This window comes from Rhagoletis zephyria, unplaced genomic scaffold, assembly GCF_001687245.7.
Source record: "Rhagoletis zephyria isolate East Lansing unplaced genomic scaffold, Rhagoletis_zephyria_1.1 Rzeph_scaffold_01419, whole genome shotgun sequence".
In the NCBI taxonomy this organism is placed as follows: Eukaryota; Metazoa; Arthropoda; class Insecta; order Diptera; family Tephritidae; genus Rhagoletis; species Rhagoletis zephyria.
Window position 1 is genome coordinate 22,554 of NW_016158503.1, and position 15,149 is coordinate 37,702.

At 32.9% G+C, this 15,149-nt stretch overlaps 1 protein-coding gene across 3 annotated transcripts in view; it reads right to left on the bottom strand.

Moving 5' to 3' along the window:
* Window positions 1-3,616: 3,616 nt before the first annotated feature.
* Window positions 3,617-15,149, bottom strand: part of LOC108363959 (elongation of very long chain fatty acids protein AAEL008004) — a 14,254-nt gene continuing 2,721 nt past the window's right edge. The window contains exons 2-7 of one of the 3 annotated variants that reach the window (XM_017617497.1): window positions 14,625-14,705; window positions 14,087-14,143; window positions 13,132-13,237; window positions 12,395-12,531; window positions 12,149-12,304; window positions 3,617-4,131 (exon numbers count right to left, since the gene is read on the bottom strand). In XM_017617497.1, coding sequence (XP_017472986.1) covers window positions 3,754-4,131; window positions 12,149-12,304; window positions 12,395-12,531; window positions 13,132-13,237; window positions 14,087-14,143; window positions 14,625-14,705 — 915 coding nt within the window. In that variant the 3' untranslated portion in view covers window positions 3,617-3,753. Of the gene's footprint in view, window positions 4,132-12,148; window positions 12,305-12,394; window positions 12,532-12,810; window positions 12,948-13,131; window positions 13,238-14,086; window positions 14,144-14,624; window positions 14,706-15,149 lie in introns of all 3 variants that reach the window. The other 2 variants (XM_017617498.1, XM_017617496.1) reach the window with 2 other exon arrangements.

A 15,149-nucleotide genomic window follows, 5' to 3' on the forward strand; every position in this document is an offset into this window, starting at 1 on the left:
AATTTTTATCGGTATTTTTATAGGCAAAAAAAGAAGAGCGTATAACTATCTGTAAAGAAACAAAGCTATTAATTTTAATAAAGTCCCGCCAGCCTGTAAGATTTCTACACTAAGCATTGAAATGTCGCCAACGTGTGTACATTTAAAAAGTACTGAGCATGATAACAACATTGTAAAGTAAAACCGTTGAGAGGCAGTCTGACGACTCTCAAAAATACCCTATTCTTAAAAACGCCGATAAAATAATTCTCAAAAGTACGCAATACTTCTCAACCCTAATTAATTATATTTCTACTTAGCTTCGGATTTGCTATTAAAAACCTATGCATCCACTTTTGCCACACTATAAATTATCAACTACAAGGTTTTCGTAAATTTTTTTTTTATTTCCCTTTTTAGTTTTTCTTCAGTTTTCTTGTTCTTTTTATTTTATACATATACATATTTACTTTGACTAATATGTTGCATCTGAGTTGTTCTCATTTTTGTTTGTGTAGCGACAACTAGTACTAGAATTGCTCTTATATTATAAGAAAATCTTTTATAGTACATACATACATAAATATTTATATGTATAATTTCCAACACATATTTTATATAAGCTTGGTCCATACAAATTTGTAATTATCTTCTTCTTGTACCCGAATGCCCGAATAGACGAATATTAGAATGCATGCGTTTACTCGTGTATTGTTGTATTGTTGTAGTAAAGCGTAAAGCCGAGCAACATCATCATGCCTAAGTGTCCTACGCGTTTGTTCATACGGCGTGGAAATCGCGTTGTTTAGTGTATTTTAGTAATATGCAGTTCGTTTACCCTTTCTAATAACAAGCTAAAGTACGCTTATTATTTACCCATTTTCTAGTTTAAATATAGATTTAAATTTGTATCTTATTATAACTTTTATTCTTTTTATCGATTTTATTATTTTATTATTTTTTTATCAAACACACTTCTCGCTTACTATGACCTAATTATTTTAATTCAATTATTTTTATTATTTTGCAGCTAATTTTAAATAGTTACAATTAAGTATTCTCTTCGTACCTTTTTGATTTTTGTTTTTTTTTTTTCAATATATTAAAGACTTTACTTACTTATAAACAGATTGTGTTTGCTTTTTAATTTTGCCGCAATTTTTAATGACTTTTTTGATTACTTTTGTGTAACAGTTAATAACTTTTTACCTTTTAACTTAAGCTTAAAAATTTTTGTACAACAAAAAACTCAAAAATAAAAAAATAGAAAAAAGGGCACTTAATATATTTGTGTATATATATATATATATATATATGTTATATAGTACTTATAACTTATAAAATACAACGGAAATGGAAATTATTTGCATACCTAAACCAGTATCATTCATAATCTTATTAACATTTAATGTTTGTTTGTGTTTTTTTTTTTGTGTGGCTGTAGTGGTATCGTTAATTTGTTGTGTACATTTTTGAGTTGTTTACTTTTCTATTGTGGGCAGATGCATAAATATATGTACATATGTATATATTGTACATAAATATATATAAATATGTATATCACTATACATATGAATATTTATGTGTTTATGTATGTTTGTATGTATGCATTTGTATGTAGTAAATGTATTTATGTTGGTGTCTGCATGTACAAATGTTTGCTAATATACCAACCTATTGAATTTTTTAGCGCTGTGGGTTTATCTAACAAAGAAATTTGTTGAAATTTAACTTTTTAAAGAGTTTAAGAAGAGCTGTTTCTAGAAATTAGAGAAAATATAATACAACAGCTATAAAAACAAAACTAAAGACGAAAAAAAAACATATGTCTGCTGAATAAATAAATGTTGTTAGCAACAAAGTTGAGCAACATATGATACGGAAAACATTGTTGAGAACATTTATGCTTGAGAGTAACTTGGGGGGAGTTAGATAAGNATATGTCTGCTGAATAAATAAATGTTGTTAGCAACAAAGTTGAGCAACATTTGATACGGAAAACATTGTTGAGAACATTTATGCTTGAGAGTAACTTGGGGGGAGTTAGATAAGTTGGGAGCTAAGACCAGAGAAACATAAGAAACATACAGACATGTGAAATCGCAAATTTTTACTCCCGATATACATAGCTTGCGGTTGTGACGTTGCAATGAAAAGTGCATTGAAAACATTTGTATAAATGAGAAATTCTTTTTAGCTTGATTGAGTTTATTTTAAATTATTTCTTCTAAGTTTTAATATATATTTTTGTTGTATCTAGAAAAGAAACTTTATGCCGACTTCATTTGCTAAAAATTAATATTTCCTGATGACATTTCATTTTTTTGCCGAACTAATATTTTTCCGATCAACGAAGACTTACGATTTTACATAATTGTGCGATAAGTCTATTTTTGTAAAAACCGCAGATAGATGGTATTGAATAAAATGTAATAATTTGCATTTTTGCTTTTATTGTTTAGTTAGAACGTCGCAAAGGGCCTCTACCTAACCTCATTTATGTACACACACTGGTGGCCGAAAAAATACAATGCCTTATTTGGTTGCATTCCTTTTGTTTATTTAATGTTTGATATTTCTTTATAAATGTCTCAGTGCCATTTTCTCAAGTAGTTTTTACAGTTTATCCGCCCTTTGAACACAAGTTTTGTTCTGAAAAAAACTGTTAAAAAATACAGATTAATTTTAAAACCTACTTGAGAAAAAGGCATTTAATGCATCACCCTAACTCATTACGTAATAAACTGTATGTAAATGCGCGTATGAAACTTTGTGCAGAAGTTATAAAAACTCAAAAAAATGTTCACCATAATTTTAAATTTTTAATTCGTAACTTTTATAAACATTTTAGGTTAGCAGTTTTATAGCCTATTAAATTTTAGTAGGCAAAAGTGCAAGTTTCGAGTGCCTAAAAAATACCGTTGATTTTTGATAATTTTTTTGTTTTTGCGGATTTTTTCCACATAAATATAAATTGCGACAAAAAAATCGAATAAATCAACGAAAATTTAATGCAAAGTTTAAAATGCACATCAATATGCAGTTCATTTTATAATGTGCTAGGCTTTTATAAAAAAATATTAAACATTAAATAAGCAAAAGCAAAAACGGGTAAAAATCAGGCATTTCTATTATTTCTGCCACCAGTGTGTGTGTACAGGGTGATCGGCTGAATTGCTGATATTCCAGCTGCAAGTTAAGTTACTATTTTTGCCATGTTTCTATAATTTTGGCTTTAAAATATTTTCTTTTTACAACTTCTCTCTGCGGGTAAGAGTACATGCGTGCCCGTGCATTTCTGTGTGTCGCATATGTTTATGCATGTATGTGTGTGTGTGTGTGTGTGTGTGTGTGTGAATGTGTATAAATTTATTAATTTACATATATGTATGTATCTATGCATGTATAAGATAATAAAAAGAAATTATGCATATAACCTTTTCTTCCCCTTTTTCACGCCCTTTTGCTTCTTTTTGTTTTACATTTTCTTTTTACAATTTAATTTCCTTTTGTAATAACTAAAAATTAATTAATTATAAATTTATTTTTTTTCTTGTTTTGCTTTGAACCTTTTTTGTATTTTTATGTTTTTTTCTTTGCTTTGTTTTGTTTTTGTATTTGTATTTGTGTTTTTTTATTTTTTTGTGTTGTTAGCTTAGTTGCGGCTGTCGTCGCCGTAACCGTCGCTGTCGCTGTCGTTGTTGCTGTTGCTATTACAGTTGCAGTTGCAGTTGCAGTTGCTGTCGCATTGGCTGCTATGCCTTTTGCCCTATATTATTTTTGTTGTTGCTGCAATTTTCTCTGCGTCAGCTGCGTCGACAGTTCAACGCCCATTTTGCTATGACCATTGACTAGCAGCGGCGCATCGCCATTTTTGTGCAAGCTGCCATTCGCCGTCGTCGGCTTGATGCTGCCATTCAAGGTGGTGCCACTGCCGTTGGCCAGCAGCGACGTCGATGCCATTTTATAGCCATTCTTTGTCAGTCCGTTGGCAAGGCTGCCATTGCTGACTACTCCATTGCTGATGTGGCCATTTGTGAGTGACGCTTTCTGCTGCTCCTCCGTCACGGCTTTATTCGTTTTCTGCACATCCAAGTCGTCGTCGTCCTTCTCTTTGCGCTGCAAAATGAACATCAATAAATTTTTGTGTTTCTGTTGGATTTAAAAGTAAGAAAATTAAAAGGGAGAATTTATATAAAAAACCAATATCCCAAATACACCAATCAAAACAAATCAGGCAGTGTTATGTTGGTGCAATGGGAAGCAGCAATGGGTGCATTAGTTTATGCCACATACACAAACACAAACATAAAACATGTAAGCCATTTAATGATTATAAATTGAATGGTGGCAATTTTTTTTTTTGGTTTTTGGGTTTTTGTTTTAAATATTCGCCGATTGATGAATTGATTGAATGCAAGAATGAATGCATTGATTGATTGATTGCGAGCAGAAGACGTAGTAGCAGTAGCAGTAGTACAAGTAGGTGCGGTAGTAGTAGCGATGACAGTTGATTGGTGGTAGTAGTTGTTACAGTTGTTTACAGTTGTATGCGCCAAGCACGCAATCGATACAGGATGAAACGAAAACGAAAGAAATTCAAATTATTTAACAAGAAGTTCTTAGCTTAAGTCTTTTGTTTTTCTCTTAGCTGGCAGCGAATTAAGCAAGCTGTCACAACAAAAATGCATAGAGCAAGCCTAGATACATATGTATGTATGTATGTTTGCGAATACCTATTGTATGAAGATAAGCTCAAGAAATGATGATGTAACCAGATTTGTTTGTAATAGGCATTGTAATACGTACGTACATATGTATGTATGTGTATATTTAGCGAAATCAATGCTTAAAAAATTAATGCAATTTGCACAAATGTTTTTTTTTTTAGTAAAATGCAAATTTGGAAGTTGTTAAATAATGGCACAGCAGATAAATTATAATGAATACAAAAATTAGATCCATGAATAGCACAGTGAAGGCCTGTGGTATTCCAAAAAAAAGTGTGTGCTTTCTTTACCTACCGCCAAATTTTCACAAGGCATTAAAATAAGACTTATGCCGAGTTTCCACTAGGCATTGAAATGACGTAAAATCTGTGCAATGTGGAAACGAATTGAATGGCAATTTTTCTTAACGTAATGCCACAGATATTTTTTAATGCTTAGCGGAAATCCGGCATTAGGGCTATTTGCTCAAGTAGCTTTGTGAACGAAAAAAACGAAACCGAAACGAAAAAATTTTTAAGCTACTTGTTTTCGGCTCATAATGTCTATTATTCTTAAAGTAATGAAGCGTATATTTTTTAGAGCGCAAGTTTGTGAATAAAATGTTTGTCATTTAAAGCCTAGTGAGAATCTGGCATAATTCTGAGGAAGTTTAGTACGAGCCTAGTTGAAAAAAGTTGTGATGTGTCCAGAACGGAACAACTTTCTATGTATAGTGTTAAAAGACTTTGGTGGGTGGCGGAAACTGTAGGCTTTTATTTCCATGGCGTAGTTTGGATATTGAGCGCCCGGATCGAATAATGCTATGCCAACCCCTACCCCGCATGTTTCTTGCTAAATTGTCAATTCTAGGGAAAAAGTAATGAAAAGTTTTTATTTAATTTGCCACGCACTTATGTGCATTAGGGTGCATCACTCTCTATTCAAAAAAAAAAAAAAAAAAAACGATACGGCTTTTCCATCGGAATTATAAAATGTATTATATTCTAAAACTTCCGTCGAAATATTTGTAAAATATTAGATTACGTGACTGGCCCCATTTGAAAAACCTCTAAAAATGGAGTTTTTTTTATAAATAAATTTAGTTTTTTTAAATAATTTTTCTAAAAAATTATTTCAGAAAATAAATAAAAGTCTGCATACCCGTTTTTTTGTAATTTATCAAGGAATCAAAATAACGAGATTTAAGAGTTATTTTCAAAAGGTGTCAGTTCGTGTAACACTTAATATTTTTCCGAAATATTTTGGCGGAAGTCTTAAGATATAATACGTTTAATGATTCCGGTGGAAACCCGCTACTTTTTTAGGTGATGCACCCTAATGTACATATGTATGTTTTTTGGGTCAAATCTTGCAATAAATTTTAACCACTTTCCCGACTAGAAATTTTAAAGATGGCTCAGAACCCGATGGCAGTGCAATACGAAGAATGAATCAATCCGATAGGTGGCGCAGGAGACGTTATTTAAGAAGACAAGTTGATAGATGTTAAAAAAAGAAGCTGAAGCTGTGATATCGACATTAGGTAATATAATTGATCAAAGTCTTTTCGGCGCTGGGACAGTTAGCTCGCTTGTACTTTTGATCACACAAGATAATTGGTTATGGTTATGGCTTTGGTGTGCCACTAATAATTGGGCGAGCCATGACAGGAGAAAACTATGTATTCAATACAAGTTGAGAAGTTTTTTGAGATAGAGAGTTTTCAAGCTGGATGCCGGGATAGGTCGATCTTCCACTCAGCAGTCGATATGTACATGTTTTAACAGAGCAATGAGAGAAAGAGAGAGATATAGCGACAACTGGTGGGTCATAGTATCGTATTAAAACCCTGCAATGAGCGATGGAGCGCAATGGATATGGTAAGCTAAGAGCGAAAAGTCTGCAAAGCCGCATAACTAATATATATACATATATAGTGGTTATTATGGCTCTTTTCTTTTGTTTGTTTATTTTTTGTATGTCATAGGTATTATTACGCTAAACTCATCTATTAAAACACAAAAACCATTATTGGCATTTATTGTTGCACTCAAAGGTGAAGCTAGCGCTTTGGGAATAGTGTTTGGAAACTGCTAAATATGTAAGTATTGAATCATAGCAGAGTAGTAGAGCAACCGAAAAGCCCGCGAACCGCAAGAAAAAACAAAACCGGAAAAAGACACAAACTTAGTAAATAGCACACCATGAAATTCATTGTTGGGTTATGTAATAATTGAAACTTTCACTTGCATCACCGGTGCCGGCAAGCAGTAAACGGCAGCCGCCAAGCATCAACACCACCATCACCAACATCATCGCCTCCATCACGGCCTGAGCTAGGCAATGTTGACAGCGCACAAACAAATACAACTGACTTTTTTTTTTAGTTTGTAATTTTATATTTATTTCGTGCTTGTTTTTTGTTTCATTAGGTGTTGCTGCTACGATGTTCGTTTTTGTTTTATGCATTTTTCTCCATGTAAGCAATTTTCGGCCTAGTTACCTACTTCCTTCAATTGACATTCACATTTGCAACACCCTGCTGTGGCTCTTCGTGTCAGTTGATGTGAACACATACACATTTTCACTTTAGCTAGCCGATAATTTTATGATTACTAATTTACTAAATATGTACTTGCGTTGCAGCGGTAATTTTCATTTAAAAAATAGGGCCTACATCATGAGATTGTTAATGAAATTCGCTGACCAATAAAATATGCAACAGTTGGTCGTTACTCTGCTGGGCGCCTTTGGCTTACTTATTAACCCAAGTGCATGAAGGTGCTATGGCAGTGAAGCTAAATAAATAAATACATATAAGATCAATCGATAAAATGCCGACAAGTCTATTACATTTTGCCAAAAGGGATGGATATGTTCTTCAGCTGTGTACAGATTCGTGCATAGGAGTTCGAGGCTCGTTAACATACATATGTATGTCGTAACGCTACGAACGTTTTCGGTCTAGTGAATTAAGTCTTGTCATTCGGGCTTCTTGGCGGAATCTAAGTTTAGGCTTGATTTTATTCAAAGAATGAAAAAATGTAAGTATGTGTGTATGTACATATAAATATATTTGAAATTCGAATTATGCCGAATTTCCACTAGGCATTGAAATGACAAAAAATATAAGCCATTTAAAAAAATGCTATGTGGAAATCAACTTAATGACACTCTTTTTAACGTAATGACACGAATATTTTTTAATGCCCAACTTTGTCATTTGTCATTTTTGCCATTTAATGCCTAATGGAAATCCAGCATTATATTCGTACATCAAAATTTTTTATTCAAATTCACAACACCGTTTTAAAACCTATTTCCATCAAAGGATCAACTGCAGTTAAGAGCTCATATAAGTTCCAAGAATTTAAACATAGGGTGATCGGCAAGGTTTATTTCTTAATTTTATATTTCTTAATTTTTTTTTTGCTTGTACTTTATATGTGCAATTGTCTGCTTCGAATTCTAATCGGCTTTTTCCAATAGGCCTACACTGCAGTTAAAACTTGGTGAAAATGACCTATTATGGGCGCTTTCAGAAACATTCAAAAGAAAATGTAAACTTGACGGGCTGAAGACAATTTGAATAGATGGCACAAATATTAAATATATATATTAAAAAAAAAATATTAAACTTTCTAGACAGTCCGCAAGATTAAAAACTGCTCTAGAAACTGCAAAGAAAGTGGTCAATTCAAGAAAGGCATGAAAAAGTCCCCAAATATACTGAGATGAATCTATTCGAAGCAGTCATCTGATTTGATAGAACCACACAAGTGGAGGCGCTCTAGGCGCATGCGTAACTAGACCCATTAGAACGTGTCCAACAGCAAAGTTCTATTAGATCTCTTCTCTTTTCATGTTCATATCTACACACTGGAAAAGAGAGCTTTTGTAGGGATGACGGGTACCAACAACAGGACGAAAGGGTTTATGAGTCCGCAGGAAGAACAATATTATGGTAAATAATGGAATGAATACCTTGCATTCCACAGTTAAGTTTAACAAACAATTTTAAAACAGAACTTACTTAGTAACAAAAAGAAATCTATAAACATTCCAACAAATATAAATTTTGAGTTGAGTATGCAAAAATTACCTCAACCTCATCTTCTATGTTGTGTAAAAATTTCATGACTGTATTGATTACCAGTATCTCACTAGAGCAAAATATTTATTCATTTTTACTATGGGAGTATATCGATGGCTGAGGTCAGAATTGGACTGAAAAACGCCCTACATCATTATTTTTATTTTATTTTTTCTTTCACTTTTTATTTTTCTTTTTATTTATTTTTTCTTTTTAATTTTTTCATCTGTTTCTTTTTCTTCTTATTTTTCATTTTCTCTTTCCTTTTTTATTATTGTTTTTCATTTTAAGTTTTTTGATCTTTTTTATATTTTCGGTTTTCCTCTTTCTCTATAATTTTTTAACTCCTTTTACTTTTTTGACGTTTTTCCTTAATTTGGCGTTTTTGGAGTGGCCTTGCTTACGTTCATAACTAATATTTTCTTTGTGCTGATTTTAATGAACTATATATCGTCACTTGGAATGCAAAAAGACGTAACAACATCGCAACTGAAATGGAAAAGGTCGTGCCTGATATTTTTATTTTTTTTTTTTATAAAATGATGTTGGTAGTTGTAAATTAAAACTTGTAGTTCGATGAAATCCATCATATAAATTAAAAGGTGAATTTTGAATTTTTTATTAGTTAGGACTTTTTGCATTTCAGGTAAAAATATATATTTTGTCCTTGTTTTTTTTCCTGTTGTCTCTCCTACAAAGAGATTTCAATTCGTTTAGGCAAATGCATTTGCTTTCTACCCAGAGCCGCATTTCTCTTTAATACGCAGTTATTCTTCATATCCCTGATTATATAAAATTGTTTGACCCTTTTTTTAATTGCTATTTTGATAGCTTTTCAGGTACTACCTCTTCCAGTGTTTATTTTTCTCTGAAGCAAATAGCCGATAACCATAATAATCTCATCTTAAACACTCCTTTGTTTATTTTTTGTTGTTTCTCTTTTACTGAATTTGTTTGTTGCTTTTGGTGAATCACAATTTCAAAATGCTATAGTCAGCCTTATGAGAAAAATGACGCGACCACTTTTTACATGAAGCAAAATCAGCACTCATTGCTGCTATGAACATTTTTATTTTTTTTCACAACAAAGGCGGCAGTTTTTGCTTTGATCACGAGCTTTAAATTAATGCTTAAATAAAAATTATGTAAACAGTTGCTGACAAAAAATTATCTCGTGGATTTCATTACAGTGTTTGTTCAGGAAAAAAACAAACGTAAGGTCAAATTAAAACATTATGGCGGGGGACTTAATTTTGGTAATGGTGCACTCAAATTTACTAACTTACATTGACTACTTCTTATTCAGCTGGTGCCGAAAGTTTACTCTTAAAAAATGGGTTTATTTTAAAAAAGTGTAAAGTAGCTGGCGAAATCTCTGAAATTTCGATCACTGATTAGGAATGGAATCGCAGGTTCCTAGTAATTCGTATTCAGCAATTGATATTCCTTATTATCAAATCTAGTTTAAGGTTCTGGTGAAACACGTGTATTGACCCTTTTATTGACCGATCTATAAATAATGGACAATTGCGTCCGTTTCAAAAGAATTTAAGCTACCACAAGCCGCTAAAGTGGAAGAGTTTCTAAATCCACAACCATAACCTCTACTCTACGACAGGAAAGAGAAAGACTCCGTTTCTCGAGCATATGTATGTATTTACTTTTACGAATCCAAAAGATGAATTAATCTATTGAGGTCCATGGGCTTCGATGTTCAGGGTCGCACGAATGAAATTGTCGTCCTAATCCGAGGTAGGTTTGAAGACCACATCTCACACATCCTAAGGTGCAGTAAAAATGATTTGAACTTAAATTCTAGTATAATTATTTTCTCCAGGGAAAAGATAATTGACAAACTGCTAGAGTCATTTATTTATGGAGCAAAGATACACTACTTCAAAGAACGCCATATATTACTTTTCCTTGATGGAAATCTTTCATAATAACCGACCAAATAAAGCTATTCAAAAAGCCAGATTGGTACCGGCCGGAAACTAATGTGGAGAAACTGAGCCAGTGAGTCAAATTGACAAGCTGTATGAGTGAAAAAATTTCAGAACGAATTTCATACCCCGTCTCGTAAAATATAACAGAAATGAGGCCCACGCTGGCCATAATGCTGGAGCTCCACTAAGCATTAAATGACAAAAATTTTAATGAGAAAGTTGGTCATTAAAAAGTATATGTACAAAATATTCTTTAAGTTCGTTTACATATGGCATTAAAGATAAAATTTGTTTCATCATTTCAATGACTAGTGGAAATCCAGCATGAATTTTTGATTGATGTGAATTTAAACATTTTATTGAAGTTTGATTAGATTTACAAGTAAAATTTAAATGTACATATGTATTGAAAAAATTACAATAGTATTTCGTAATACCCAAAATTTTTAAGTAAAATTTTTGTCATTTAATGCCGGCTGGAAACCCGAAATAAGTGGTATTCAGAGTGTCCATTAGATTATAACTACATAGTAATTTTTTGTAAACAGTGACTAAAAATTCAGACTTCTCACGAAAGTGTTCACGTTGGGTGCATTTAGACGTTTTTCATCAGGCTAAAGTGGAAAATCAAAGCAATAGAAGTAGAAGTATAACTTGTGATATTGCTCGTTGAACACTGTGTCCACATCGCTTGCTTCTTATTTTGCTAACACTTCCTTTTAGGCTCGTACGTCGTTTGAGGAACGTGGTGCCACTCGAAGATGTCTTCAGCGTGACTGTGCCGGAACGAGTATTTTTGGAGCGTGAATGATGCTGCTGCTGGCATTTTATATTTTAATTATGATTTCAGTTACGTTGCATACATATGTGAATTAAGGATAAACAACTAAATTAACAAAGTCAAGTCCACAGAAACGAAACTATTTTTTAATTGTTTTGTATTTTTTACTCAGAATTAAGTACTTGGTGGGGCTGGGGGGTGGTATACTTAACAGGAGCTACATTACTATTTCTCACTTTAAGCACCAAACAGTTAGTGTACAATTAAAAATACAATTACTAAAATATCTGTGCATTTGTATTGTGAGTGTAAGCTGTGCAGTGCTACCAAAAAAAAAAAAAAGAAGAAAAACAANAACAGGAGCTACATTACTATTTCTCACTTTAAGCACCAAACAGTTAGTGTACAATTAAAAATACAATTACTAAAATATCTGTGCATTTGTATTGTGAGTGTAAGCTGTGCAGTGCTACCAAAAAAAAAAAAAAAAAGAAGAAAAACAGAAGCCAATAAGATACTAAATACACATGACTAAATCTATTTATGGGTATAAAATGTATCATTGATAATGCAGCACGTAAAATGCTTCTTGTAGCAAGCTAAGAGTACAGAGTAGTATGCCTTTGGGGTGTTCACTTACCGTGCGACGTCCCTTGTAGGCGTTCTTGTAGAATTCATTGAACAGGAAGAAGAACATCACCGCATGCATGCCGATCCACCAAACGAACGCCTTTGGATAATTGCAGTCGATGAAGAGCAATTGGAAGGCGTGCACCATGATCAGCACAAACTGTACCTGAATAAAGAGAGTCGAAGAAAGAGATGACCAATTAATATGTATTTCTTTTTACATAGATTCAATGCGCGAATGTCATTATCCATTTACCATCTGCAGAGTGGTCAGATATTTCTTCCACCACAAATATTTCTGGTATTGTGGACCCATGGCTGAAAACATGTAATACGTGTACATAATGATGTGCACGAATGTGTTGAGCAGGCCGAAGAAAGTGCTGTGACCACCTGTTTGGAGAATGAAAGCGTATATGAAAATTTCATAAGACAGAGCAAGCAAGAAGTGATGTAAGCACGCTTTCGAGGTCAATTTGAATGTCACTTTTGTACGCGTTATTCTTTTTTCAGTACGTAAATTGGTATGTATACACATGTACGTCAGTACGTGAGGTTTGTATGTTTGTAAACGCACCTGGTGTGAACNAAGAGAGTCGAAGAAAGAGATGACCAATTAATATGTATTTCTTTTTACATAGATTCAATGCGCGAATGTCATTATCCATTTACCATCTGCAGAGTGGTCAGATATTTCTTCCACCACAAGTATTTCTGGTATTGTGGACCCATGGCTGAAAACATGTAATACGTGTACATAATGATGTGCACGAATGTGTTTAGCAGGCCGAAGAAAGTGCTGTGACCACCTGTTTGGAGAATGAAAGCGTATATGAAAATTTCATAAGACATAGCAAGCAAGAAGTGATGTAAGCACGCTTTCGAGGTCAATTTGAATGTCACTTTTGTACGCGTTATTCATTTTTCAGTACGTAAATTGGTATGTATACATATGTATGTCAGTACGTGAGGTTTGTATGTTTGTAAACGCACCTGGTGTGAACTTGACACCAAACCAGACGGACATCGGCATGCAGCCGTGATGTATGACATGCAGCGTTGTTACTTGGCTCGTCTTCTTGCGTAGCACAAAGAAGATCTATAAAAAAAAGTAGAAAAAATGAGAAAGCCATATCAAAATAGTGCAAACAAATATTTAATGTTTCTGTATGAAGATTAGGGCGGATCAATTTGTATGGGAACCAAATTGCAAAAATAGGTTTCTTAGCATTTTGTTGTAGTGTCGTAAAGAAGTGCTTAGTTGTTGTGTAAAGACATGCTATAAGGAGTTTTTTAATATAAGGAATCCTTTTCTGGACTTTTCCTTTTCTTAAAATCTCCACCAGAGGGCGCAACAGTGACAATTTTTACATTTTCTTCGAAACCTATTTTCGCAAATTGGCAAAATCCAAATTAAATTTAGACCCATGGTTTCTTCGAAAAATTTGCTTAGACTTATACGTAGAAACCTCCTAGTCAAACAAAAAAATGACCCTCCCTAATAAACATATTTGCAAATACTTATGCTTATATGCATTTTAAAGCCTAATTTTTAAGGTATTTAAGTGTGTTAGGGCAGTCATTCGCGTGTTTAGTCGATCCGTCATCCGCCTCCAAATTTGGTTTGGTGGGACTATGAGATCCATTTTTAAGCTAAACATGTACATATATAAAACGGAAGTTTCAGAGCAAATTGCGAAGCCGCTCATCACAATACAGTTCGAAATTAAACCATGGACTTCTTAACCAGACTCCATGAATGACATTTTTAACTAATATCGTATATGTTGGTAACAATATCATTAATTGGTAGTTTCAGAACAAAATAAAATGTGCCGAATTGAACAAAAAGATTTTAAAAGCAAATAAGAAGTTGTCCCGACACGAATGGTGAATCGACGGATTTAAATTAAATTTAAAAATGCATATTCCTTTTGACCGAACTTACCGTATCCAAGAACTCGGTGAATTTGGAAAAGTAGTACCACCAACACGCGTGTACCATCTATGCGGTATGCATTCCCAGTTCGTAAGTTGATTTTTGGTTTTGGATTTTGTGTATTTTGATTTTTGTAGTATTGAATAAAAATAAAAATATATTAGTGCACAGCTGAAATTCAATTTTATGCTACAAAAATTCAGTTCAGTTTCTAACTATTTATCATCATTTCGGTAGCTAAGAGTGAAAATTTGTTAAGTCCAGTTTTTTTAATAATTTTATAGGAGAGATGAAAAACTTGCCAAACTCATTTAGTTAAAATATTTATTTTGTAAAAAATGACATTTTTGCTTATTCAAAGCAAAATCCAAACCATACGAATTGCATAAGTGATATAATTCGTCCGCAATCGTTTTTAATTAATTTAAATTTAATAATATTTTTGCATATTCTTATATGAAACTGTCGTTGTTGTGTTTAAGTTTTTGCTTTTAGTATAAATTTTTGTCAGTTAATTGTTCATTTGAGCATTTGTTAAGACACTTACACGCTTCGTAGTGGGATCATCGCTATAATCCACTGGCTGACATCTAAAGCTGTAATGACCCCACCAGCCGCCCATTAAACACTAGAAAGTGCATTTCGCAAATAACAAAAAGAGAAATATTTTTTGTTTTTTTAAATAAAAAACTAAGCACTAGAAAATAGCAAAGGTAAATATACAAAGCTTCTGGTTGAAATTAATTAAAAAAGTTTCACAATTTATTCAAGGCAAATTACTGAAAATGAGAAAATATTTGCAATTAAATATTAATTTCATTGAAAATGAGAAAAAAGAGGATAGGAAGAGTGTTTTCAAAGTTTTTTGTTTTTCACTTCAAATCACGCAAAAAACGAAAACAGCAGGCGTATTGCCAGGAATTGTGGCGAGGATTACGGGTTAAGGGAGAGACTAGGATAGGTAGGTAGCGGGAGGTGAGGAAGATGCAAACAAATACGTGTAGGTATTGTAGACAACACAATAAAAAAAGTTTTAATACTCAAATATAATATTTATATGTTTGTATGTACA